Source organism: Tursiops truncatus, chromosome 16, assembly GCF_011762595.2.
Source record: "Tursiops truncatus isolate mTurTru1 chromosome 16, mTurTru1.mat.Y, whole genome shotgun sequence".
NCBI lineage: Eukaryota > Metazoa > Chordata > Mammalia > Artiodactyla > Delphinidae > Tursiops > Tursiops truncatus.
Genome location: NC_047049.1, coordinates 24,643,355 through 24,668,044, shown reverse-complemented (window position 1 = coordinate 24,668,044; position 24,690 = coordinate 24,643,355). Strand labels below are relative to the sequence as shown.

The 24,690-nt window shown below is 43.6% G+C and overlaps 1 protein-coding gene across 3 annotated transcripts in view; it reads right to left on the bottom strand.

The window, feature by feature from the left end:
* Nucleotides 1–790: 790 nt before the first annotated feature.
* Nucleotides 791–24,690, bottom strand: part of STN1 (STN1 subunit of CST complex) — a 62,929-nt gene continuing 39,029 nt past the window's right edge. The window contains exons 10-11 of one of the 3 annotated variants that reach the window (XR_002177288.3): nucleotides 24,158–24,301; nucleotides 791–23,978 (exon numbers count right to left, since the gene is read on the bottom strand). Coding sequence is in view for 1 of the 3 variants with exons in the window: in XM_073793996.1 (XP_073650097.1) it covers nucleotides 23,875–23,978 (104 nt within the window). In the remaining 2 variants the exon portion in view is untranslated. The remainder of the gene's footprint in view (nucleotides 23,979–24,157; nucleotides 24,302–24,690) is intronic. The other 2 variants (XR_012326912.1, XM_073793996.1) reach the window with 2 other exon arrangements.

The window sequence follows — 24,690 nt, the reverse complement described above, 5'->3', positions numbered from 1 at the left end:
CTTTCTCACCACCTGTCCCTCTGATATGGAAAACCGACTTTCCAAGCCACTTGTCTGTCCCTGGACTTGGAACACAATTACTATTTAATTCAATTTACACCCCCTCATCTATTTCAACATATTTTCCATTCTAATTTCAAATATTTAAAGAAGTACTGTTTTCACAATTAATCCTATTGTTTCACAGTCACAATGAGCTTTGTGACTGTGGACCAATGTGAAGCACGTGAAATGGAGGCCAAGAGTTTTACAATCTAATTGTGTTAATACTTTTTTTCTCTGCACTGTCAGAACCCATGTAGCTATCTAAGACTGTTCACGCATTTGCCTGGTACAGAATATCATACTACCCCTCCAACTTTCTTGGAGAAGGATGCTAGAACACCAAATGATGCTGCTATCTAAATATTTGACCTGCCGCAAATCACTTAATACTATAGGCATTAGAGTCATCTTAAAGTTCTCTGTGAAATGTGGGTGCTGAACTAGATGGTCTTTTAAGATTCCTCCCTACAGGGGCTTACCTGGTGGTGCAGTGGTTAAGAATACACCTGCCAAAGGAGGAGACACAGGTTCGAGCCCTGGTCCGGGAAGATCCCACATGCTGCGAAGCAACTAAGCCCGTGTGCCACAATTACTTAGCCCTCGTGCCACGACTACTGAAGCCTGCTTGCCTAGAGCCCATGCTTCACAATGAGAAGCCCGCGTACCGCAACCAAGCGTAGCCCCCACTCACTGCGACTAGAGAAAGCCGGCCCACGGCAACAAAGACCCAACGCCGCCAAAAATAAATAAATAAAATAAATAAAAATTTATTAAAAAAAAAAAAGATTCCTCCCTACATACATTCCAAACTCCTAGCAGTAGTTACTCCTGTTGGAGACAGTTTTGAGTTCTTTGTTTTTCATAATTAGCATGTATGGATATTGACATTTAAAAAATATTTTTAAAATTTTCTTCTCTAAAACTCTAGAATTTTAGGCTTGATTGAGCACCTAATCTATGCTCATTTACAAGGATTTAAGGAACAGAAGAGAGAGAGAATTCAGTTTATGTTTGTGTACCTGAAAACTGAATCCAATCGACAAAATGCTTGTCCCTTCCCTCAAAGAGAAGAGAATACAGTTGAGAAACAGACACAGCATTAAGACTGTATCTAATAAAATATGCATTAGCATTCCAGAAAATGGAGGCCTGGAGTAATCCAGGAGAACTTCCTGGAGGAGGCTGTCCCTCTGCTAGGGACTGAAGGATGGGCTGAATGGAGTACCTTGGAATACTCTGCCTCCTCTGAACTCCTCCAAGCCAGGTGCATTTGCCCTGAGCTGCTTTGACTTGTGTGTATTTGTCCATAACACAGTTCCTCTCCCCTGAGAGCACCTGGTATACAAGGACTGGCTTAAGTTATCTTATACTTCTTTGCACTCCTCATATAGCAAATACCGTACCTTATCCACAGTAGTAGTCACTCACTGTATGAGAATCTGTTGAATGAATGATCGGGGGAAAAGAAAAGGTGGAGTGAGGACACTGAAGGCTGAACCTGCAGGTGACAGGCCGAGGGCCAGGAGGACAGTGTCCACCTGGGGAAGAGCCAGGCAAGGGGGTGAGACACAGGAAAAGGACATAGGAGAAGGATGGGTGTTGGGGGTCCAGACTATGAGAGATCTTGACACTAGGCACAAGGCTCCTCTATCAGAGAAGATTATAGAAAACCATTGTCCTGGGAGAAGATGATCTGACAGTGATGCTCAGTGATGCGAAAAGGAGGAGACAGGGCATCACTGCCTTGAGCAAGGCCTGTTCCTTGTGGGAGTAGGAGGAAGACCTGGATAGACCCTCAGCACTGAGCTCCTCAGGGAAGGGCTGGGCTGTGGGAATCTGGGAGCACCTTTGGTGAAAAATCAAGACAGCCTGTGGGTTCATGGCAAAAAGATTCCTAATGGCACTCGGCCACTGTTCCTCTGTGGGCTGCAAGGTGTTCTGGAAGTGCTAATTAAGCCGGAGAAACCCCTGGTGAGGGGAGCCGGGGTTTAGCTGTTGGAGGGAAAGAAGAGGAAGGGGTTTGGCTCGCACTGGGTCACCTTATGAGTCAGAGCACTCACCCAATAGGCACCGGTGGTTTCCCACTCACCCTCCTTCTTCTGGATCAGGATCTGAACATGGACCTGAGGATAAGAGATCCGGAGGAGAGAGGAAGGGTGATTGCCTACAAGCTGATGGCCTTCTTCTGGTCTAAGAAACCCCAGACAACCTGACATCTCCTAAATTCAGGGTCTTCAAGCACAACTCGAGGACCTCCAACTTCCCCTGCGCTCCCGAATTACCTCAGTTGGAGGGAGCAACCGAGCACCAGCCCCCTCGGTGCCAGGGTGTCTGGAAATTAGTTGGGTAGAAGTTATTAATACCTATGGGAGAAAGTCTCCTTTCTCTCCTGGGGCCATCTAGCCAAGAGACTTTAAGTATAAAATGGTACAGGCTCTCCCTTCTTCCCTGGGTACATTTCAACCTCATGCAGATTTCCTTCCCAACAGCGCCTTAGGCATGCTCTGCTCTACACACGTTTACTGAGTGCCTCACATGTGCCTGGCCCTTTCCCAGCAATGACTGAGACTGGCTGAAGGCTCCTTGGAGACAAGACTGTGTCTCATTTGTTCAGTACCCAGCATGCCTGGCACAGAGTAGGTACGTTGGGTGGTCTGTATTGAAAACATCTGCTCAAGGAGCTCGTAGTGCTGGAGAGGATTAGGTAAACCCCTATTTTGCCACCTCCATCCATGAACTGCAGACGACTCTAATCCAAGGACACTGTGTTAGTTCAAATGACAAAATATAATTGCAATTTTTTTTAAGTTTAGGATAAATAAGGGAAAGAGGACCTAAAATAAAGATGCAAACTGACTGATACCTGGAAATCTGATTTTTCAAAAACAGAGAATTGTAGGATGCTTAGAACCATAGAATTTTCTAACTGGAAGGGACCAGAGAGGTTATTTATTACTTAATTTTACAGAGTAGCAAACCGAGACCAAGAGAAACTAAGTAAGCTGCCCAATGCCACACAGCTAGGGAGTCCTAGACTTGTCGTCTTTGTCCTCCACTCCTTGTATGAGCTTATTCCCACACGAGAAGAGTTCATTTAAAGAGCATTACAGATACCTGCAGATCCAGAATGTTGCTCTCCATTGACCCTCAGGGTCCCTCGTTCCAATTCTCCATTCACATAAGCATCACAGGCTGCTTACAAACAACTCCCCACCCCGTCCAGGCAGGATGCTCCTCAAGGGCAGGGATCACGTGTGTCTCCACAGCCCCTCTGTGCACATGCAAATCCTATCAGCTCCCATATGCAGAGCCCATCTCACCTCCTCTCCCATGTAGTCTTCATGAGTCCTCAAAGACGACAGCATAGAGGAAAGCAGTGAAAACAGATTACTAAACATTCATTTGGTTACTAATCATACATTGCCCTACGACAGTTCAGCCGCTACTGTACTGAACGCTTATTTACATCTTTTTTTTTGTTTTTTAAACTTTGCTGTGCTTAGGTTGTGCTTTCTAAACCAGTAAGAAGCTGGTGAAGGTCTTGAGGACCATGAATTTGGACTCTGGCACCACCCTTTCCCTCCCCACCCTGACCATAGCACCTCGGCCACCTGCCACACACACCCCACCCAGCACAGAGCTTTATACATGCCAGGCATTCAATAAATGATTGTCTTTTAAAATTAGGTATTTGTTGATGCTGCTGATGAAAGTGACGCCTAGGAGTTGGAGAGAGTTACCCAACCTGGGTTCTAGTTCCGCTCAGCCACAACCCAGCCTTGTGATCTTGAAGTCATTTCCCATCTCTGGGTCTCTGGTGATTTTCTGGTCCCATGCACGCTCTAAGATACTGGATAACTATTATATATAATGAAGTCTAATGGGTCTGTTATCCAGAGATGTACAAATTTGAATGAGATTTGGAGCCCCCTACTGGCCAAAGTTGTTTTAGCACCTTTAACTCAAAGCAGCTGGCCCTGCTTTGTATCCCTTTCCATCCCTGGCTGACCTCTGGCAGGAAAAAGCAGGAGGGCCTGGTACCAATAACCTGCCAGTTTACAGACTATAAGCAGTCCAGGGTGTACATGCATCTCTCTTTCTTCTCCTTCCTTCTCTCTCTTTCAAATCAGCCCTAATAAGCAAATGTTTGGGGAGTGTCTTGAGAATGGTCTTTCCTGAATTTGGAGTAGACAGTAAGATCAACTTCCGTTTTCTCCAGAGGCAAGTAAATTACTGGCCAGACTTCTTTCCTTGATTGCTGGGGAATGGGACCAGGATGAGACACCAGAATTGCCCTGTCTGCTTAGCCCCATTGTTGGCTAATTGCAGCCATAATAACAGGCCCCTCTGCTTGCCAAACCACCAGGTGGTGGAAAGCACCTTTCTCTGACTCCCAACACAGTAAGTTCATCAGAAAAATCTCATCAGGCTTCTACACAAGATGCCATTGAGAGTCTTAGCCTTGACTCTGGTGAGGGTCCTTATGCAGGAGAATTTTTTGATAGAACCATGTCAAGTTCCAGCCTTAGCAAATGACCATGGCCCTGGAATACCAGAGGGAAATCTGCTAACTTGCATGGCCAAAGAAGCTAAGGACACAATTAGAGTCACAGAGCAAAAAAAATTATTCCATAACTCCAGGCTGCATCCCTAACACTGACGGGACATCTGGTCCCCAAACTAGCACACTGTGCTTTAAGAACTTCAAGGATGAGGGTATGGATGGTTTCACACATCTATCTCAACTACTGAACATGCCTTCAAGTGTATTTCTGCCTGGTAGGGGCTTACCAGGATCATTTTGGTACAAAAGCTCAGTGTGCATAGTTCCATTTTAACCATAAGCCACCACAGATTTTTCTTTTGCAAAATCCCCTGGCTTTTCCAGGAGCCCGTAAACCCTGAGTTGTCCACTGGATGACAAAAAGAACAGGAAAAAAAAAAAATCCCTTGGGGAATTCAAAGGCAGTTTCTTAAAATAGCCTGAAGCCACCAATAACCAAAATTATGAGTCTGGTTTTGGTTTGATCGCTTTTTTTTTTTTTCCCAGTTCTCTATTCAGAAATGTTAGAAATTACTGTTCTTCATCCTGTTTGAATCCACATGTCTATTTCAGGTGAAAGAGTCAAGACTCTCAAAAGTCAAGTGTGGCTCCAGCTCACGTCCTGCTCTCTCTGTCTCAAGCAGAAGATATCCCCACAGTTGGTTCATTTCTTACCCAATAGGCTAGGGCAGGTAGAGGAAGATTTAGTAGGCTGGGTTTTCTCACCTAGGAGAATCTGACTGGGATTCTGACTGTCATCCTTAAGGTGTGGCCCTAGGCAGATTACTGTGATCACTTTGATTAGTGTTACTGCCTAATATATAAATAGCACGTTTCAGTTGAGACTCTTTGGTTTACAAGTGCTAGAAATTGAGCTGAGCCAGCTGAAAAAAAAGAGAAGGGGCTCTATTTCCAATGTACTGTGGTGTCTCATTATCCATGGATACTTGGGCTTCTCAGAGCAGAACCAGGAAGTAGCAAATCTTTGAGAACGTGATACTTTTCTCCATCTCTTATCTCTGCTTAGCACTATGTTTCTGTTTTATTCTTCTCAACCTGCAGATGGTTTTTCTCTGCTTCTTCACCCACATAGCAGGAGTCCCCTTCTGCCCAAATGTCTACCAGTCCCTCAATTCCAGACACACCTGAGACTGGTTGCCTCTGCAGTCTAGATCCCAGTTCCCAGGAAAAACAATCTGATTGGCCCAGCTTGGGTCATGTGTCCACCCTGATCCACTCAATTATCAGGGAGTGGAGTCACGTAGCACAAAGGTGGCTATCAGAGCTAACTCATTGGGCTGGGGAATTAATTCTAAGAAAGAGGGCTGGTGTGAGTGGCTTACACACCCCAAAACACACCTACCAAATTATTGTTTACTTTTTCAAGGACATTATTCCTTTATTTATCCACTCAATGACTATTAGTTAAGTTACCAACCCACTTTATTAGGAACTGGGGCTACACTTGGGGCAAACCAGACAAGGTCCTTGTCCTTAGGTAGTTTTATCACCTTTGGGGAAGATACACATTGTTTTACAAATCATCCAAATAAATGTAAAATTATAATTGTGACAAATATTGTCAAGGTGGCGCAAACATATACTAAAGTACGAATGGTGGTAATCTCTGGGGGTAGAGAGATGTTTAAAAATTTTAATATTAGTTTATTTAAACCTTAAAACATTCTACAGTACTGTACACATGTCCTTCTGTAATCATAAAAGGATTGTTTGGGTTTTTTTTTAATTTGCATTTTAAAAGGATCAGGATGCTCCCCTGGTGAAGGGGCCTGCCTGGAGTATGAAGGGGGCATTTGGTAGATCTGCAGTAGGATACAAGAGGTGACGACATTGATGATGTATACATAGTACTATATAAAAAATAGATAACTAATAAGGATCTACTGTATAGCACAGGGAACTCTACTCAATACTCTGTAATAACCTATATGGGAAAAGAATCTAAAAGACAGTGGATACATGTATATGTATAACTGATTCACTTTGCTGTACACCTGAAACTAACACAACACTGTAAATCAACTATACTCCAATAAAAATTTTTTAAATAATTAAAAAAAAAATAAACTGTTGACCTAATTAAAAAAAAAAAAGAGGTGACGATAGCTTAGACTGGGCTGATGGTCCTGGGTAGAGCGAAGGGAACTTTAGAAGGTGAAGTGGCTTCTGTTTGGTGATGTTTGCCAGGGATGAGGTAAATGGAAGTGCTAAGGACAATCATAGTTTCTTGGACTGCATGCCTGGAGGGATGATGGTGCTACTTAGTTTTCAAAATTTTTTTAGCCTGTAATATACGGGAGCTTTTCTAGTCAATATTAAAATTTCCCTTTAGTTATAATAATGATCATCATCATAATAATAGTAACAATAACAATAGTAATATCAGCAATTGTTTATTAAGCCCTTATGTGTTGTACCAGGCATTGTGCAGAGTAAGCACTATGTGCGTGTATTTATTCCATAAATGGGAATTTAGTCACAAACAAGAATGCCCTCCATTGTGGAGCTCACAGTCTAGGTGGAAGAAATGATGAATTAGATAAGAAAAACAAACAACAAACAAGGCTTTGGGCCCCTTCGACTCTCTAGTATTTTGAAAATATTTGTTCAGCATTTATTTAATGAGGGCTGGAAGAAATAAATTTTCTATTAAGTGTGCACTTCTTTCCCTACATTCAAAGTAAGGTATTTATTACATGGGCTGAAAGCAGTATTTTCTAAGCCATCTTTTATTTCATGGTTTTTTCATACCTGGATAATGTCACTCACCTGCTTGCTATGAGTAACAGTAACTTACGTGGATACAGCTTTAAACTCTTAAGAGATGTTTTAAGAGTTTGATTGTTTGTTTTCACTTTAATGGAGGTCAGATGTTTCCTATTTTTCTGGAGTTCTTGTTTTCCCTTTAATCTGGGGGGTGGGGGTGGGGGGAAGAGGAGGAAGTTTCTGAATAGTTAACTTCTTGGGAAGCATATTAAAAGGTCTGAAGTTACTTAAAACAAATCATTCCTTCCAAGAAAACAGCACTAGGCCTGCACTACTGCACGTTGACCTTGACCTTGCAGCTGGGGGTGACTACTGCTGACACACTGGGCTGTCTGCTGGCCGGAGTCAGAGCTGGCCCAGCCCAGCCCACAAGGGCAAAGCATCCTGCACCAGCACCCTGCAGGAATACTCCACAGAGATGGGATGTGCTAGTGAGGAGGGATTTCGCATTTCCACTTGAGGATGCTGTTTACTGTGGTAGGAACTGGACCATTTGTGCCAGGAGAGCCTTGGAAAATCCCACTCTTTCAGGCCAGTTTGTCTACCCTGCCTAACACATGAGAGATCATCACTGCTCAGGCCTTCAGAAATAAAATAGAAAAACCTCACCTATGGACAGTTAAGAAACCATGTAGATAATGTCTGATTTCTTTTTTTTTTTTTTTTTTTTGCCACACTGCGAGGCATGTGGGATCTTAGTTCCCCGATTTAGGGATCGAACATGTGCCCCCTGTAGTGGAAGTGCAGATACTTAACCACTGGACCTCCAGGGAAGTCCTCATAATGTCTGAATATTAATTCATGATATTACTGAAATATAAAAATGCCAGCTCTATAAGCACAGGGATGTTGGTCTGTTTTCTCACCATGACACACCCCCAGTGCTGAGAACAACGGCTGACACATGACAAGTTTTCACTAAATATTTGTTAAACGAATAACAGTAAATATTTTCAACTTTGGGGGCCACGTAATCTCTGTTGCAACTACTCAACTCTGTCTAGTATACCTATACTATGACCTGGCAATTTCCTTCCTAGGTATAGATCCAAGAGAAATCAGTACATACGTCCACCAAAAAAAATGTGTGAAAGTATTTATAGCAGCACTATTCATAATAGCTCAAAACTGAAAGCCACCCTAATGTCCACCAATGCCGAGTGGGTCAGTAGTGGTGTTACATTCATACAACAGAATACTATATACCAATGATAAAGAGCAAAAAACAGCTTCCTGCAGCAAACTGGTTGAAGCTCGCAGACACAATGTTGAGCAAATAAAGGCAGACACAAAGGTTACATACTGTATGATTTCATTTACATAAAGTTCAAAACAGCCCAAATTAATTTATAGTGCTAGAGGCTATATTAGTGGTTGCCTCCGAGAAGTACGAACTGAGAGGGGGTACAGAGAACTGTGGGGTGCTGGCAGTGGTTTCTAGATCCCAGTGGAAGTTTTAGCTGTGCACCAGAGTTTTGCACTTCAGTGTATGTATGTTACAGCTTGCTATGGGCTGACTGTTTGTGTCCCCACAAAGATCATATGTTCATTTAAATAAAAGAAGGATTTAGCTAATAACAGCTTTTCTTGAATCAGATAGAGAGTAATTTCTTGCAATAATTTCTTTTCTCAATTGAAATGGTCATACCAGCATTTTGCTCTGGCCTGAAAAGTAAAAAGTAAATTCTGGATCTCACCGCCCATTTTATTACAGTAACCCAGAAATGTCTGAAAAGTTTTCAGTGTGAAGACACCACCTCAGCATCACTGAGATGCCACATGAAACACATATTAAGATGCTGTATTCTTGATGATGGCTAACGCTTGATGTGTGCATCATATAATGACAGCTTAGCCCTGGTACAGGCACAACTTCATAGAAGCCACTGCTTCCTCACTTTTCCCCCAACATTGTTTTCTCCCCATCTGAATGTCACTACTACATTTTTGCCAACATTTCATGGCAGGTTAAAAAAAAAAAAGATATTTCTCTTGATAGCTTTTCTTTCTTTCTTTTAAATTTATTTATTTATTTTTGGCTGCGTTGGGTCTTTGTTGCTGCGTGCGGGCTTTCTCTAGCTGTGGTGAGCGGGGGCTACTCTTTGTTGCCGTGTGTGGTTGTCCCATTGCGGTGGCTTCTCTTGTTGCGGAGCACGGGCTCTAGGTGCGGCCTTCAGTAGTTGTGGCACACAGGCTCAGCAGTTGTGTCTTGCGGGCTCTAGAGCTCAGGCTCAGTAGTTGTGGCGCACGGGCTTGGTTGCTCCGTGGCATGTGGGATCTTCCTGGAGCGGGGCTCGAACCCATGTCCCCTGCACTGGCAGGCGGATTCTTAACCACTGTGCCACCAGGGAAGCCCTTGATAGCTTTTCTGAATTGCATATATGGCAGAGGAGTGAGGTGAGGAGAAAGTGTGGGTCTAGGTTTGGATTCCTGCCCTACTGTTATTTTTTTGTGCAACTTTGAAAGTTGTTTCACCTTTCTAAGCTTCTGTTTCTTGTCTGTAAAGTGGAGATAATAATGCTTACCTTATGGAGTCATTGTCAGGTGAACATGAGGTCAGTCACATAGAATGGTCAGCACAGTGTGGGCACATGGTAAATCCTCGGTAACTATTAGTCATTATCATTACTATTATTATCATCATTTACTAAAAGAAGCACCATTTGTTCTCTGGTCCTGCTGGTCTGTACAGATCGTACGTAATTTTAATCTTCAAACATCAAGCAAGTTGGATTCGTTCATTCATTCAACATTGAGTACAGTCGGGGTTCCGCAGCCACAAGGACAGAGGGCCGGCTCTACTGCGCCATTTTACATGCAGAACTTGAGCATCTGTGGATTTTGGTATCATCTGGGGGTCCTGAAACTAATTCCTCATGGATTTTTCTTTAACTCTTATCCAAATTTATTTTTCACTTTTCTGCAGTTTACTCTTTTTAAAAAAATATTTTATTTATTTATTTGGTTGCACCAGGTCTTAGTTGCTGCACATGGCTTCCTTAGTTGCAGCTCAAGGGCTCCTTAGTTGCAGCTCACCAGCTCCTTAGTTGTGGCAGGCATGCTCCTCAGTTGTGGCTCGGGGGGGGGGGTCCTTGAGTTTGGGCTCGCTGGCTTCTTAGCTGCGCCACGCAGGCTCCTTAGTTGCAGCATGCGAACTCTTAGTTGTGGTGTGCATGTGGGATCTAGTTCCCTGACCAGGGATTGAACCCGGGCCCCCTGATCTGTCCTCGGGCGAAAGTTTTTCTCCTAGATTGCAGGGTAGAGATGAAACTGGCTCTCACTTTATAGTTCACCTCTTTTTCTTCTCAAAAGGTACTTTGGTATGGGATAGCGTGCCAATTACAGCCACCTTAGAAGCAGATATATCCACGCCACGAAACCGGCGCGCTCCGTTCAGGCCCTGGCGCCGGCCGAGTCCCCAGCCCCCATCCCCCTGCCCGGTTCCCGCCGACTGAGGGACCATAGTATTTACTCTGTGAATAAGATAGACCAGAGCCCCGCCTTCAGGGAACTTGCATTTCTAGTGCAGTTTGTGCATTTGCAAATTTCTCTCTGGGCAGAATGATCTGGCAGCAGTTATCGCTCTTTCCCAGCAGTCTGCTCTTTCCATGTTCTTGTTGCCTGATTACTAATAGGTCTTATTAACAAGAGCTCGAGGTGTCCTAAGCTTTTCCTTAACGGTATGTTCTTCTTCATGTGCAATGTGTTGTTTATGTGTGGCACTGTACGTGCATTTTCATCACCAGACTTGTGTATGTTTTTACAAAAACATTAAGCTGTTCATTTTCCGTGGAATGAAACAGAAAGTTTGTTTTTATGCTCCACTGTGTTTAGTCTCAAAATGGCATTGCTGCTTGGCAGGGTCTATAAAACTAATGTGCAAAATATACTACACAAAACGTATTTAGGACTTGGGTAATTTCTAGTGCCATAAAAGGTGACTTTCCCAAACAAGTAAATATTATCATTCTCTCTTGTCTTGGTGGGTCTTTTTTTTTTTTTTTTTTTTTGCATGAGCATTTTCAGCATATTGCTTTCATCAGCTATTGTCAGTGAGGCTGACGCTTTGAAGAATTGGTCTAAGGTGGGATATTTGGTATCTTGGTCCTGGCTGAACTCATCACAACCAAATTTTCTTCTTAAATGTCCTGTTTTTCACCTGTGAAATCCATTTTCAGTTTTAAGGGTAGTTGTTTAAGTCTGCTTGAAGAAAATCTTACATCAATATACATTAGCTACTCAGGCACTCATATCTAACAGCTAGAGCAGGATAGCGCCTCCATGAGAGGTGTAACATATAAACTAGTTATTGCAGGACTGACTATTGAACTATAATGAGGGCATTAGCCCTGTGGTCACCAGGATTCCCATGTGGAATTATAGCTCATTGGGATGGGGATATTGTTGTTTGAGTTTTAAACATAGTTAAAACATAGTTTTGAAGTTTCAATTCTTACAGAACAACGTGTAACAGAATCCTGTTTATGTAAAGGGATTTACAGATGTGTATCAGGCACTATCAGTGCCCTGCCCACTTCCCCTCAGCCACTGCAGAGATCTGCAGCTTCAGCGGACTTTCCTCATACAATTGCAGCCTCCGCCTTCAAGCGCCTGTGTCTCTCTGTTTGAGAGCTTTCTCTGGCTGTATGCTCCAGAAGCTCTAGCCCCACAGGAGCAACTTACAACCATGAGGGATGGGAGTGGTGGATAAATTCCCTAACTTCCTTGTCCCTTGGACGATTCTGCGGTGTGTTCTGCACAGTCTCTCAAGGGGCACAGTGGAATTGAGACCACTTGCCCAAAATGCTAATCTGTCCATTACCACACCTTCATTGGCTTTCTCCCTTTCCTGTCTCACTTTCCCACTTCTTCACCATGCTCTTTGGATCATGTCCCTCCAAAGTTACTTGCATCCAGACCACTGACATGGGCTGCTTTGAGGGGAACCCACAGTGAGACACTATGTAATACATATTAAATGATGTGGATTCACACCTAACTGCTAACGGTGAAGTCGGCACAACTTGAAATGGCTGTCCAGCTCACAACAGTTGTTCCACTTACCACATATATGCTACCTCTTTCCTTTTGAAGAACTGTTCTCCTTCCAAAGGGAACTGTCTCCTTTGGCCGTAGTTATTGGGGATCTGACCAAAGCTATTCACAATATCCAATCCCTGGCAACTGTGATTGGTCTATGGAGAGAATGTGACCTACACTGGACAAATCAGAGACCTCTCCTGAGATTTTCTAACTGGTGCTACGGGAAGAGATCCCCCTTCTTCTCAGAGCTAGAAGCTATGAGCCCACAGCTCACTTCAGCCATCTCTCTCACCACATAGAGAAGCCTGCTCACAGTGAGAATGTATAGAGCTAATTCTCAGGCAGAGGTGAGGGATGAGTGACAGGAGCATCTTCATGGCATTTGAATCCCTAGGGCAGATGAACCTAAACCAGCTCCACTCTGCCCCTCACCACTGTTTGGCTATGTAGGCTGGCCTACACCTCATCACATGGGCATAAGCTAGCTAAAGTCTTCATCACTTACAAGCAAAGAACCCTGTTGTGGATGTTTAACTCTGGGGCAGAAAGTTGGATTGGGAGTGAGGATGTGGAACAGAAGGATCATTTTTCAGATACTGTGCTTTTCAGGTCTACAATTTCCATGTGACTCTTTTATACAGCTTTCAGATCTCTCTGGAATTTCTCATCTCTTCACCAAGTATATGCATCTTTTACTGTAGACTCTTTAACATACTAATCAGTTATTATAAAGTCCTTGTCTGCTAATTCTGACATCTGGGTTGTGTGAGTCTGTTTCTATTGACTGATTTATCTCTTGGTTATGGGTCACATTTTTCTTTTTCTTCCCATGTCTAATAATTTTATAGAGTGAACATTGTGAACATGTTCTAGAGACTGGATTCTGTTATCTTCCTCTGATGAGCATTTTCTTCCAGTGGTGGATCACATCAATTAAAACTCGCTTGTAGGTTTGGTTAGGATGGGTCTATTTTAGTTTTAACCTTAGTGCTAGGGTTAATGCCTTAGTTGTGGGAAAAAAAATCAAAATGGAATGGTACTGTTAAGAGAGCTCTCTAAACTGGAGCTGGGAGGGCATTGAAGAAGTGTGACTGATGCATCTCTCAGCCCAGGTGGAATGTGAACTTTGACCACTTATTGTCTTAATGAAGGCTTCCAGAATGTCTGCCCAATGTTCCAGAAACTCAAGATACTTATTGGACCCTTCCCCTACGATAACTCATGACAGCCTACCTACTTATCTGACCCTAAATAACTTGTGCACAACCTGTCCCTTGAGGACAAATGTTTCCTTTCTTGCATCAGGATCAATCATAATTCTTGCCAACCAACTTTAACAATTTTGTGGCTTTTGCCTGTATAAGCCCCAGACTCCTTCTCTTCTCTGGAACACTCTTACTGTTTTACCCAAATCAATGTTTCCTGAATTGCAATTCCTAAGACCCCAAATAAATTCTTTTCTTATTTGCAGCCTTCTTGGTCAACATAGTCAGAGACGTAGCCTTTACTCTTAGCGTGTAGCCCTTCCATGGTTTCAGTTGAAAGCTGCAGTTGTTTACCAAACCCCTATCACTTGGTGAGACTTTCAGGTCCAAACTTTGTCACCCCCGTGATGGGCAATGGCTGAAATCTCTGCTCAATCTCTTCCAGCCATCAGCTGTTGTTTTTCCCATGGATCCCTTGGAGTCTCACTTGGACATGTACAGTTCAAGAGTCAGCCAAGGATTTGAGGAGAATTTATAAACATATTTGGGAGTTTCCCCCTCTGTGACTCTCTCCTCTCCAGAATTTTCACCACAGTTTCCAGCCACTCTATTTGTAAACTCCTTCTCAGAATCATCAGGCACTAAGCCTGTGGCTTTAGTCCTTCAATGACCTCTACCCTGTGTGAGCTGACAGTGGTTCTCAAAGTGTGGTCCTTGGACCAGTAATTAGCATCACATGGGGAATGGTTAGAAATGCAAAATTTGGGGCCCCGTCCCAGACCTAGTGAATTAGAAACTCGAGGTGGAATCTAGCAATCTGTATTTTAACAAACTCTAGTTTGAGACTGACTGCCTTAGTGGTAAAGCTATAAAAATGTGGGTCTCACCAGAGAGGTTCCCTTCCTTTACTGTCTGGATGCCTTTCAGTGCCATCAAAATAGGGTTTTTTTTGAGAAGGGGGTCCAGAATTTATTATTATTATTTGTAGAAAGGATTAGCCTTAAAAGAGCTACTCTGTCAGATGGGAATTTGGGCATTCACTTTGTAGTATATATTTCATTCTATATACTGTTTGATCCCCCCCACCCAAGCACATAAACTCTTTGTAATTTAAAAAATAAATTTAAATTATTTTAAATTGAGATTTGAATAAAATATCTGTGAAACCCTGAAAGCACCTTATAGTTTTATGGAGCACAGCTTGAAAATCTCTAGCTTAAACCATGTGATTGACAGTATGGGCCAGGATTAGCTTCAACCGTGCATAGCAGTGTCTCCATGGCAACTGTCACCATAGCATCAGGCCTATGAGAGAGGTGGTAAATGAACTTGTACAGAGTGGGGAGGAATGCAGTGTGGTATCTTCCTGGTCCCCCTTCCAGGAAATCCCAAAGACATGCCTTGCACCTTGATAGAGGAAGCCTGCAGGTAAGGACCAGATGAAAATGACCTCTCTACTAAGAGCAGTCACATTTCCAGCATTCCAACATGTTTTCAGAATGAGGCTCTTCTAAACTCCCATGGGTCAGATTCATATCAGCTTTGATTCATCAAGCCTCACATGTTAACCTTACCTGCTCACCTTCCCCAAAGTGCAGAGGGTCTCTGTTCCTCAATGAGAGGAAGGGACTCCCCCTCAAGAGCGAATTGACCTCTTTCAACTTCAAGAAGAGGGAATACCTTTACAGTAGTCTCACCCTACCAGACGGGTAGAATGGAGAGAAAGTTCATCTAAAAACTCACCCCAGCTTCTCCTCCTTTCCCTGCCTCCACCCTGACAGACCCACTTGTGTTTTATCCACTGGGGAGCAGGCACTGGGCAGTACTTTTCCAACTTTCAATGTGTACACAAGTGCCCTGGGGATCTTGTTAAAATGTAAATCCTGATTTGGTAGGTATTATGGGCTGAACTGTGTCTTCTCAAATTTCATATGTCGAAGTCCTAATCCCCATTACCTTAGAATGCGACTGCATTTGGAGATACAGTCTTTAAAGAGGTAATTAAGGTAAAATGAGGTCACTGAAGTGGGCTCTAATCTAATATGACTTGTAAGAAGAGAACACAGACAGACAGAGGAAAGACCGTGTGAAGACACAGGGAGAAATCAAAGAGAGAGACCTCAGAAGAAACCCAGCCTGCTGACACCTTGATCTTGGACTTCAAGCCTCCAGAACTATGAAAAATAAATTTCCATGGTTTAAGCCACCCAGTCTGTGGTACTTTGTTATGGCAGCCCTAGCAGACTAATATAGTAGCTCTGGGGAGGGAACTGAGATTTTGTATTTCTAACATGCTCCTGGATGATGCTGCCGCTGCTGGTCCAAGGACCACACTTTGAGTAGCAAAGACCTGGAGAATCAGATTCCTTTTTGCTTTATGGCATGGTCAGCAGCTTCCCAAATCACCTAGCAGGTTGGAGAGGAGGACACTTTTTCTCTAACTCTGCTTTCTTTAGGATGGATGAGGCAGTTGTTCTCAGCCTTTTTATATTTGCAGTATTTTTGAAATATTATAAATACGGTGGCACCTTTCAGGGGATGAGTCGCAGGTTAGCTTATGCAAACGAATGAAGTGGGCTGGATAAACAATAAGACATGATGGATGCAGTAGGTAAACTAGGGAGCTCACACCTCATCTAAAGTGGGCAGATCTACTCTGTCTGCAAGCCAGAATATGAGCTTAATGTGGTCAGATTTCCCAACATTTCAAGAGAAGCTAGAAAATTGGAATTTTACATTAAATCTCTAGATTTTTAAACTTTTATTTATTCATTTATTTTGAGTAAATGAATTTTATTTTTTAAATTAATTTTTATTGCAGTATAGTTGCTTTACAAGGATTTAAAAATTTTTTTCAAATGTTGGCAACTCTGTCAATTTATTTTTGAAGTGTGAGGCAAAGAAGTCCCCTGAGGTCCTGGACATGTTATTGATCTATATCTTGTGTTGGGTCTTGTCTTATTTACATGTGTAAAAATTCATCAAGCTGTATGGTTAAGACCTGTACAATTTACTACTTGCAAGCTATGCCACAATAAATACCTGCATTGGGATGATGCACATCAACATTAAGGTAGTTGTTACCTGTGGGAGTAGAGGCAAGGAGGGAATGGGTTTGGCTTTACTGTATCTCTAACATTATGTTTCTTTCAAGAGACAGAACTGAAGCAGAGATGGGAAAACTAAATTAATCAGCTGCCTCATCTCAGTGGTATCTAGGTTTTCTGCTTCATTATTTTCTGCATGTTTGAAATATTTCATCATTAAACATCTTTAATATATATATTAAAAAAAAAACAACCTGAGAATACCAATACTGCATGGGCTAAACCAAATCCCTTGGAGGTTACTGAATCATATTCTCTTGGTCTTCCTCTGGGACCATATTGCTGTTTAGATAGGAATGTTTGCTGCCTTGCCCCAGATCTCCTACATGCTTCAGTAAATACCTGCTCCCTCCTTGCCACCAGTGTGACATAATATCACCCCACCCACTCAGCCCAGCATCCCATATAACCTTTATCATCAGAAGTGGTGTTCTTAGTGCAGGCTCAGCTGTAGCAAAAATAAAATCTATATATCAGCCTAAATTTGAAGACACTGTGTTGAGTTCACAGTTCAGAGGCACCAGAGAATAGGCTTCTCTGATCATGAAAGCAGTACAGCCTAGTGGTTAAGCTCACTGGGTAGAAACCTGGTTCTTCCACTTACTAGTTGCATATACTTGGGCAAGATAGTCTTGGCCTCAATTTCCTCATCTGTAGTGGGAATGATAATAGTACCTATCTATTTAGGTTTATGTGAAGATTTAAGTTGGTTGGATGATTGGTACATAACTGTTCAATAATCATTAGCTATTATTAAGTACTTAGCATTAGTGTGATTTTACTTTTTTTATAAATTTATTTATTTATTTTTTGCTGTGTTGGGTCTTTGTTGCTGTGCGCAGGCTTTCTCTAGTTGCGGTGAGCAGGGGCTACTACTCTCTGTTGTGGTGCACGGGCTTCTCATTGTGGTGGCTTCTCTTGTTGCAGAGCATAGGCTCTCGGCGCGGGCTTCAGTAGTTGTGGCTTGCGGGCTCTAGAGCGCAGGCTCAGTAGTTGTGGCTCACGGGCTTCGTTGCTCTGCCACATGTGGGATCTTCCCGGACCAGGGCTTGAACCCATGTCCCCTGCATTAGCAGGCGGATTCTTAACCACTGCGCCACCAGGGAAGCTCCTGATTTTACTTAAACCTCTTGGACTAAGCCTGAGGTGAGGCCACAGTGTTAATAAATTGATATCTGACCACAGAGTCTCAAAGGAAAAATATTTTCGACTCTGATTCAAGCAGCAAATGAGATAAAATTTTGTCATGCATAGGGAAAGAGAATTGCAGAGGCTCTAGGCTAGTTCATTTACTGGTTGCCTCAAACCTCAGGGCTGGGGCACCTGCTCCCCCTCTTGGATGGTGATGTTGCCAGGGCAGCCCGGCTTGTTGACATGCAGGGTTGCTGTTTGGGGCTGGTTGCTCAAGGTAATCCTCCCAGGAACAGCACCCTGCCGGCAGCTCTGTGACCCAAAAAGGGCTTTAGCAGTGACTAATAAAGCTGTAAAGGATGCACACAGATCCAAGAAAATCCATCCCCTAAAGGAATATGATTTAAACTACTTCTCAGTTGGTGCTTGTCTTTTTAACCACAAGTATTAAGTTTTTCTGTTTGAAATTCTAGTTCTCCCATGCTGTGTTCTCCAGAGAGGCTGTTTTCTCTGGAAAATCACTGAGACACTACTGGTGCCTGGAATGGGGGACAGGAGCTATTTGCCTCTGAGAGTGCGTTTCCTGTGTGGGCTTTTCCTTGCATTTCAGGAGATGCACTCTTTCAGAATTTCTGCTGAATCCAGTTGAGAAGGCCCACAGATCTCCTGAGCCCTCTCTCCCTTCCATTAGTTTGAGGCTGCTGTGGCGATCACCGTGGTGTGTCTTGCAGACCTGGGAGTTACCCTGGCCTTTTCCACTCTCCTTCACTCCTAAATCAGTTACCCACCTCAGGTCTGTTTCATTAATGTCTCTGTCATCTGTCTCCCTGCCACCGTCCCAGTTTAGGTCCTCACTACCTTCCCCTGGATCACTGCAGTCACGTCTCTCTGGTCTACCTGCCCCTGAGCCATGCTCCTCTACTCTGCGGCCAAAATATTCTTTCCAACATGTAAATCTGATGCTAGCCTTCAGCTTAGAATCTTTTAATGCTGCCCTTCTGCCCACCTACACACTGTTTCCAGACTAAATGTTCCCAGTACTGCCAGAATCCTGAGTTGCCAAGAAAAATCCAGGACTTCCCTGGTGGCACAGTGGTTAAGAATCCGCCTGCCAATGCAGGGGACATGGGTTCGAGCCCTGGTCCAGGAATAACCCACATGCCACGGAGCAACTAAGCCCATGCACCACAACTACTGAGCCTGCACTCCAGAGCCCTTGAGCCGCAACTACTGAGCCCACATGCCACAACTACTGAAGCCCGCGTGCCTAGAGCCCATGCTCCACAACAAGAGAAGCCACTGCAATGAGAAGCCCGCACACCGCAATGAAGAGTAGCCGCCGCTCGCCGCAACTAGAGAAACCCCACGCGCAGCAACGAAGACTCAACACAGCCAAAAAAATAATAAAATAAATAAATAAATAAAAAATTTTTTAAATGCTCTAAAAAAGAAAATCCAGAGAGCTGGATTTTGATGTGAATTCCCCATCCCTTTTTTGTTTGTTTATTTGTAGAGGTATAGCATTTTACACAATAAAAATATTACAAAACATTGCAATAAATCTGCTACCCACTCCCTGCTCCCAATTCCCTATCTGAAGAGGCCAACCCTGATACCAGTTTCTTCTGTGGTCTTTCAAACTACACTGTATTTCGAAAAATACAGATGGTAACTAATTTTTTTATGTTGGTTTAATATTTTTAACCATAATAGTTTTAATATTTTTAAACTCCAAGGGTCAAACAATACCATGTGCACCCATGGGTTTTAAGTCATGTAGGCATGTGCCTATGATCCACTTGACTGAAAGTTCCCTGGAGACAGGGTTGGAGCTTTGTCTCGGCATTCCCTCTACACCTGGCACAATGCCTTGCGCACAGTTGTCACTCAATAAGTACACTGCCCATCCACTGAAACATTTATCAAGCACCACTCTGTGCCTACTGCTGGGCCCATCACAGAATTCCAGGTGAACTGTGATGTGGGCAACCTCTGAGGGAACACGTGGGAACAGCTAGTTAAGTCTAGTTAAGTCCCAGAGCTCAGCTGGCTATAGGTTCAGAACATGCCCACCTCCCATTTTCCCTGGTTACCTGGGTCCACAAGAAATGGACAGAAAAGGCAGATGACTCGCACTCTCAGGCTCGCCCCAACGGGGTGTGTGCTTGGGCTGACAGCCCAGCCCCTGACGGAGAGCTGATACCAGCATTCTCAAGGCGGCTGCCATTCTCAGGAGCGGCGTTTCTATTTCTTGCCCTCCACCAGGTCAAGACAAGCTAGGACTGGACAGAAACCACACAGGCTGCTTGCTGACTCTTCCCGAGGTGCTGGGCTGGGCTGGCTGCTGGATGAGTCAGGCCTTTTCAAGCGTCTTCATGTTGGGAGAAGACTCACTGTTCAGGTGGTTTGGAGCCTTCTCCTAAGTTAGATCCTCTTTGCTCACTTGCCTGTGTGGTCCAGGTCACCTCTGGCTGATCAGCATACATGATGGTTGCAGGACACGGTGATATTTTCAGTTCATGATAAGGTGGACCTCACTGAGGAAGCATAACAAACTCTTATCACATTGCCCTCCCCCATCCTCTGAGGCGGTGATTTCCAATTGTTTCCACAGTGACGCAGGACTGGTGGTTTGCGTGCGTAGTGTGCTCTGTGGGAGGGTCGTGAGCAATTTCCCTGGAACCTTACCATGACACTGTACCTTTCTTTACCACTAAGAGACCATTCTGGAATGCAAGTGGGTGGGAATGTGACCTTGTTCAAAAATTCACCTTGACTTGATTCTAACTGTAGTGATATGAATCCTACTCCCAAAACTCAGATGGGTGAGACATCATATTCCTTTTTTTATTTCAAGTTAGCTGGGGCTTGGTGCCTTCATTCTCTGTGCTGGAAAGAAAATAATTTTGGTAGTAGTTGGGTGGGGCCGGCTCTCCCCTTCTCTAGAGATGCGTGAAAAACCATCACATAAGAGGGTACGTGGTGCCTGGAAAATAGGTGATGTGTCCACTCTTCTGAGACCCAGTCTTCTGCTGATATCCCCAGTGGGTCCCTTTAGAGGAGGAGGCTTGCAGAAGCTTCCATTCCGAGCTTGGGAATCTCGGCTGAAGCTGGGGATCACAGGCCAAAGCTTTAAGTCTGCAAGAGACACTGCAGAACCTCTCCACAGAAGTCCTGCCAACCTGCCACCTGCTGCAGGCACCACGGGCAGCACATTCTGGTCTGCAATGCCTGGAGCCCACTAATCTCCAATCCCTCCCAGGCTCCAGGCTTCCAGAAAACATAAGTCAGCTTGTCTGCACAAACAACTTCTGGATTTGGCCTCCAAACCAAACCTCCCGGAGGCAAGGCTGGCCTCTTGCTCGGAAGAAGTAAAAGACAGGAAAAACAAATCCCATGCTAACAGCTCAATATATTATTCTGCCACCAAATTTATATTAGAATAGACTAATCATTCACAAATTTCAGTACATGAGAAAACTCAGTACTCATCACAAGTTAACTGTGCCACGCATCACAGCTTATGTGACACTGCTGTTGCTTTGCTCTGAAGTAGAGCTAAAAACAATGGAAGGATGCTCTGTCCTCACCCCTACTTTACTTCCTCCATTCACTGATTTGTCCTCAGAACAAAAATGAAAAAGCTTCTCCCTGAGGATGCAATTTCTAGCCAAGAAGATTACCAAAATGGGTGTTGCCCAATTAACTGTACCAAACCCCAGTCAATGACGAAAATGCAAGCATTGCCTTATGATGATAATTAGGCTATGCTGATTAAAGTGGAAGCAGCATTAAGACCATTTCTATTACGAAAACTATCTTCTCCACTTAATTAGCACTTTCTTAAAAACCCTTAGTTTTTCACATTTATCTGGCTGGGGACAGAGTCACTGAACCAGAGCTGAATGGCGTCTGGTTTATGAGAGGTCTCAGTTCATAATATGGTGATTGGTTTTTAAAAGATTGCTGCCTTCGTGTATTATATAACATTTGGGCAGGCATGTGTCCAGGCACTTGAAGTAGCAAATTGGGAACACTGAGGTTTGAGTTCTTCAGGATGTTTATTCCAGCTGTGTATTAGCTAGGACCTCAGTGTCCGGCCTTGGACTGTTTCTGCAGCTGACACCGCTGCTAGAACATACGACCCGGGCCTCCCTCAGCCTCTGCTGGAAGCAATGGCTAACGTCCAGGGCATAATGCATCTGTCTAAATGTTGCCTGGAATGAACTGATGCTTGACGCCACTCATACCTAAAGACGTAAAAATGTAAACAAAACCCAGAAATTGTTTTTACCTACCAGATGCACACTGATGAAGACTGTTGACCTCACAAAGTGTGGGTGGGCTTGTGACTCTGCGACAGCCCTGACAATCAGAATGGCATGGAAGTGACACTGTGCGGCTTCTGGGGCTCTGCACAAAATGGCCATGCGGCTTCCGTCTGGGGTGTGTTCTTCCTTGGGATGCCCGCCCTGGGAACAGGGCACACTGTGAGGAATCCCAACCTAACCCACATTTCAGTGGTTTTGGGTATATTCAGGGTCACGCATACATCATCACTACCTAATTCCAGAAAATTTCTGTCACCCCAAAAAGAAACCCTGTACCACCAACTCTCCTCCTGCCCCTACTAATCTATTTTTTGTCTTCATGGATTTGCCCGTTCTGCACACTTCATATAAATGGAATCACACAACATGTGGCCTCTTGTATCTGACTTCTTTCACTCAGCATACTGTTTTCAAGGTTCATCCATGCTGTAACACGTATCAGTACCTCATTCCTTTTTATGGCTGAATAATGTTCCATTGTATGAATATACCACATCTTTTTATCCATTCATTAGTAGTTGGACATTTGGGTAGTTTCCACTTTTTGGTTATTAGGAATAATACTGCTGTGAACATTTGTGTACAGGCTTTTGTATGGATGTATGTTTTCAAATCTCTTAAATTCAAGTACTTTAAAATCACCTATTGATATTAAATGGTATATAATACATAAAAATTAAATGATACTGAATAATAACAAATGATATATAATTTAAATAATTCTTATTCATTAAAGCGGCTTTCCTCAGAGGAGCAAACCTGTTCCCTTATAGTAATTCAGACATAATATGAAACACTGGGTAGACCGAAAGTCATAAAATGGCACTATTTCAAACCCAGGTTTTTCACTAGTTTACACAAACTTTTCACCACATCAGTCTGAATTAATGAGACACCACTTTACTGTTTCTATCTAAAAAAAAAACTAGGGCTATTATGCGGTCTTCAAAATTCCTCTTTTGATGTTTCAAAGTAAAACCTATCTTTTTTTTTTTTCTTGCAGTACACGGGCCTCTCACTGTTGTGGCCTCTCCCGCTGCGGAGCACAGGCTCTGGACACGCAGGCTCAGCGGCCATGGCTCATGGGCCCAGCCGCTCCGCGGCATGTGGGATCTTCCCAGACCGGGGCACGAACCCGTGTCCCCTCCATCGGCAGGCGGACTCTCAACCACTGCGCCACCAGAGAAGCCCAAACCTATCTTTTTAATTTGACATACAGGGAGAGGCTGGAGTCTCTTCAGGAATTTGGGGTTTGATTTAGAATTCTTGTGAACACGTAAACCCTGGGACTGATCTGTTTGGGTTTACCTAATAAAAGTTCAATAAAAATAGGCTGTTTTTTTTTTAAAATTCTGGATTAAGTAAAAACTCACTTATGTGGGAGTTTGGGATCAGATTTAGAGCCTCAATCAGTAGACTGTTATGCAAACAAAAACTCTATTGCAAGGTTCTTTGTCCACAGACATGATTTCCCTTCAGGTTGGTCCTGCTTCTCTCCCCAGTGCCTGCTGCTGTCTTCTCCAGCAAGCCTCGCCACGGTCTTCCTGAGTTTGCCTGTGTTCTTCTTGTAAATCTAGTAAGGAAACAATGAGGTGCTTTTCTGGGGGCAGTTGCTCTACAGGCCACTTGTAGAGAAGAGACCAAGCTAATAAAAAAGTGTGGATGTTTTGTCCAGTGGAAAATTACAAGTTTGCTTGGTTTTCATCCTTGGCACCAAGTCTTGGGTTCCTCATCACTGAATAGACTTCTTTCCGCTCGGCTTCCTCCCAGCCAGTGTCCTGGCACGCTATCAGAGGGGGAAATAATTAGAAAGAAGTGTCTTATAGGGATGAGAAGCAATGGTAGTTTACCAGATGGGGATAATCATGGATCTTCAAACAAACCCTCGACCAGACAGAACACTATTTGTCTTCTCGCCTACATTAACTATACACAGTGTTCACAGCTCCTGAAACATGTACGCACCGAGAGAGGGGGAGGATGTCTGCTCAGCTTCCCTCCTTTTCAGGCGAACCCCTTGGTTGCTCTTTGGTACATGAGCGGTGACCCAACTGTAGCCCCGGAGAGTTTTCCAAGAGCTTCCCTCAACTTCTCATAGTTCTTCTGTTGCTGTGGAGGAAAGAGTCTCATCGCATTCTTGGTTCACTCATGATTTAGGTTATGTGAGTGGGGGGTGGGAAGGGAGAGACAGCTTTGTTATTTGTATATAATGACACTTGCTAATTGTAAAACTATCAAAGTATAGATATGTAGGTTAAAAAGCATCTGACATCTCACTTTTCAGGGGTAACAAGTGTGTCACTCTGGTGAGCATTTCTGGTAATGTCTGTTTGATGTGCATAATTATTCATAAGAATTTGTCAAATATATTTGTGAACATAGTTCATCCAGAAGCTGACCCTGAGACAAGGATCAGAAAAGGAGCAATTCATTTGCAAGGTGCAGCAAAAGGTAATGGAGAGTGGGAAAGTAAGACAGGAGGGTAAGGTAGCCAATTA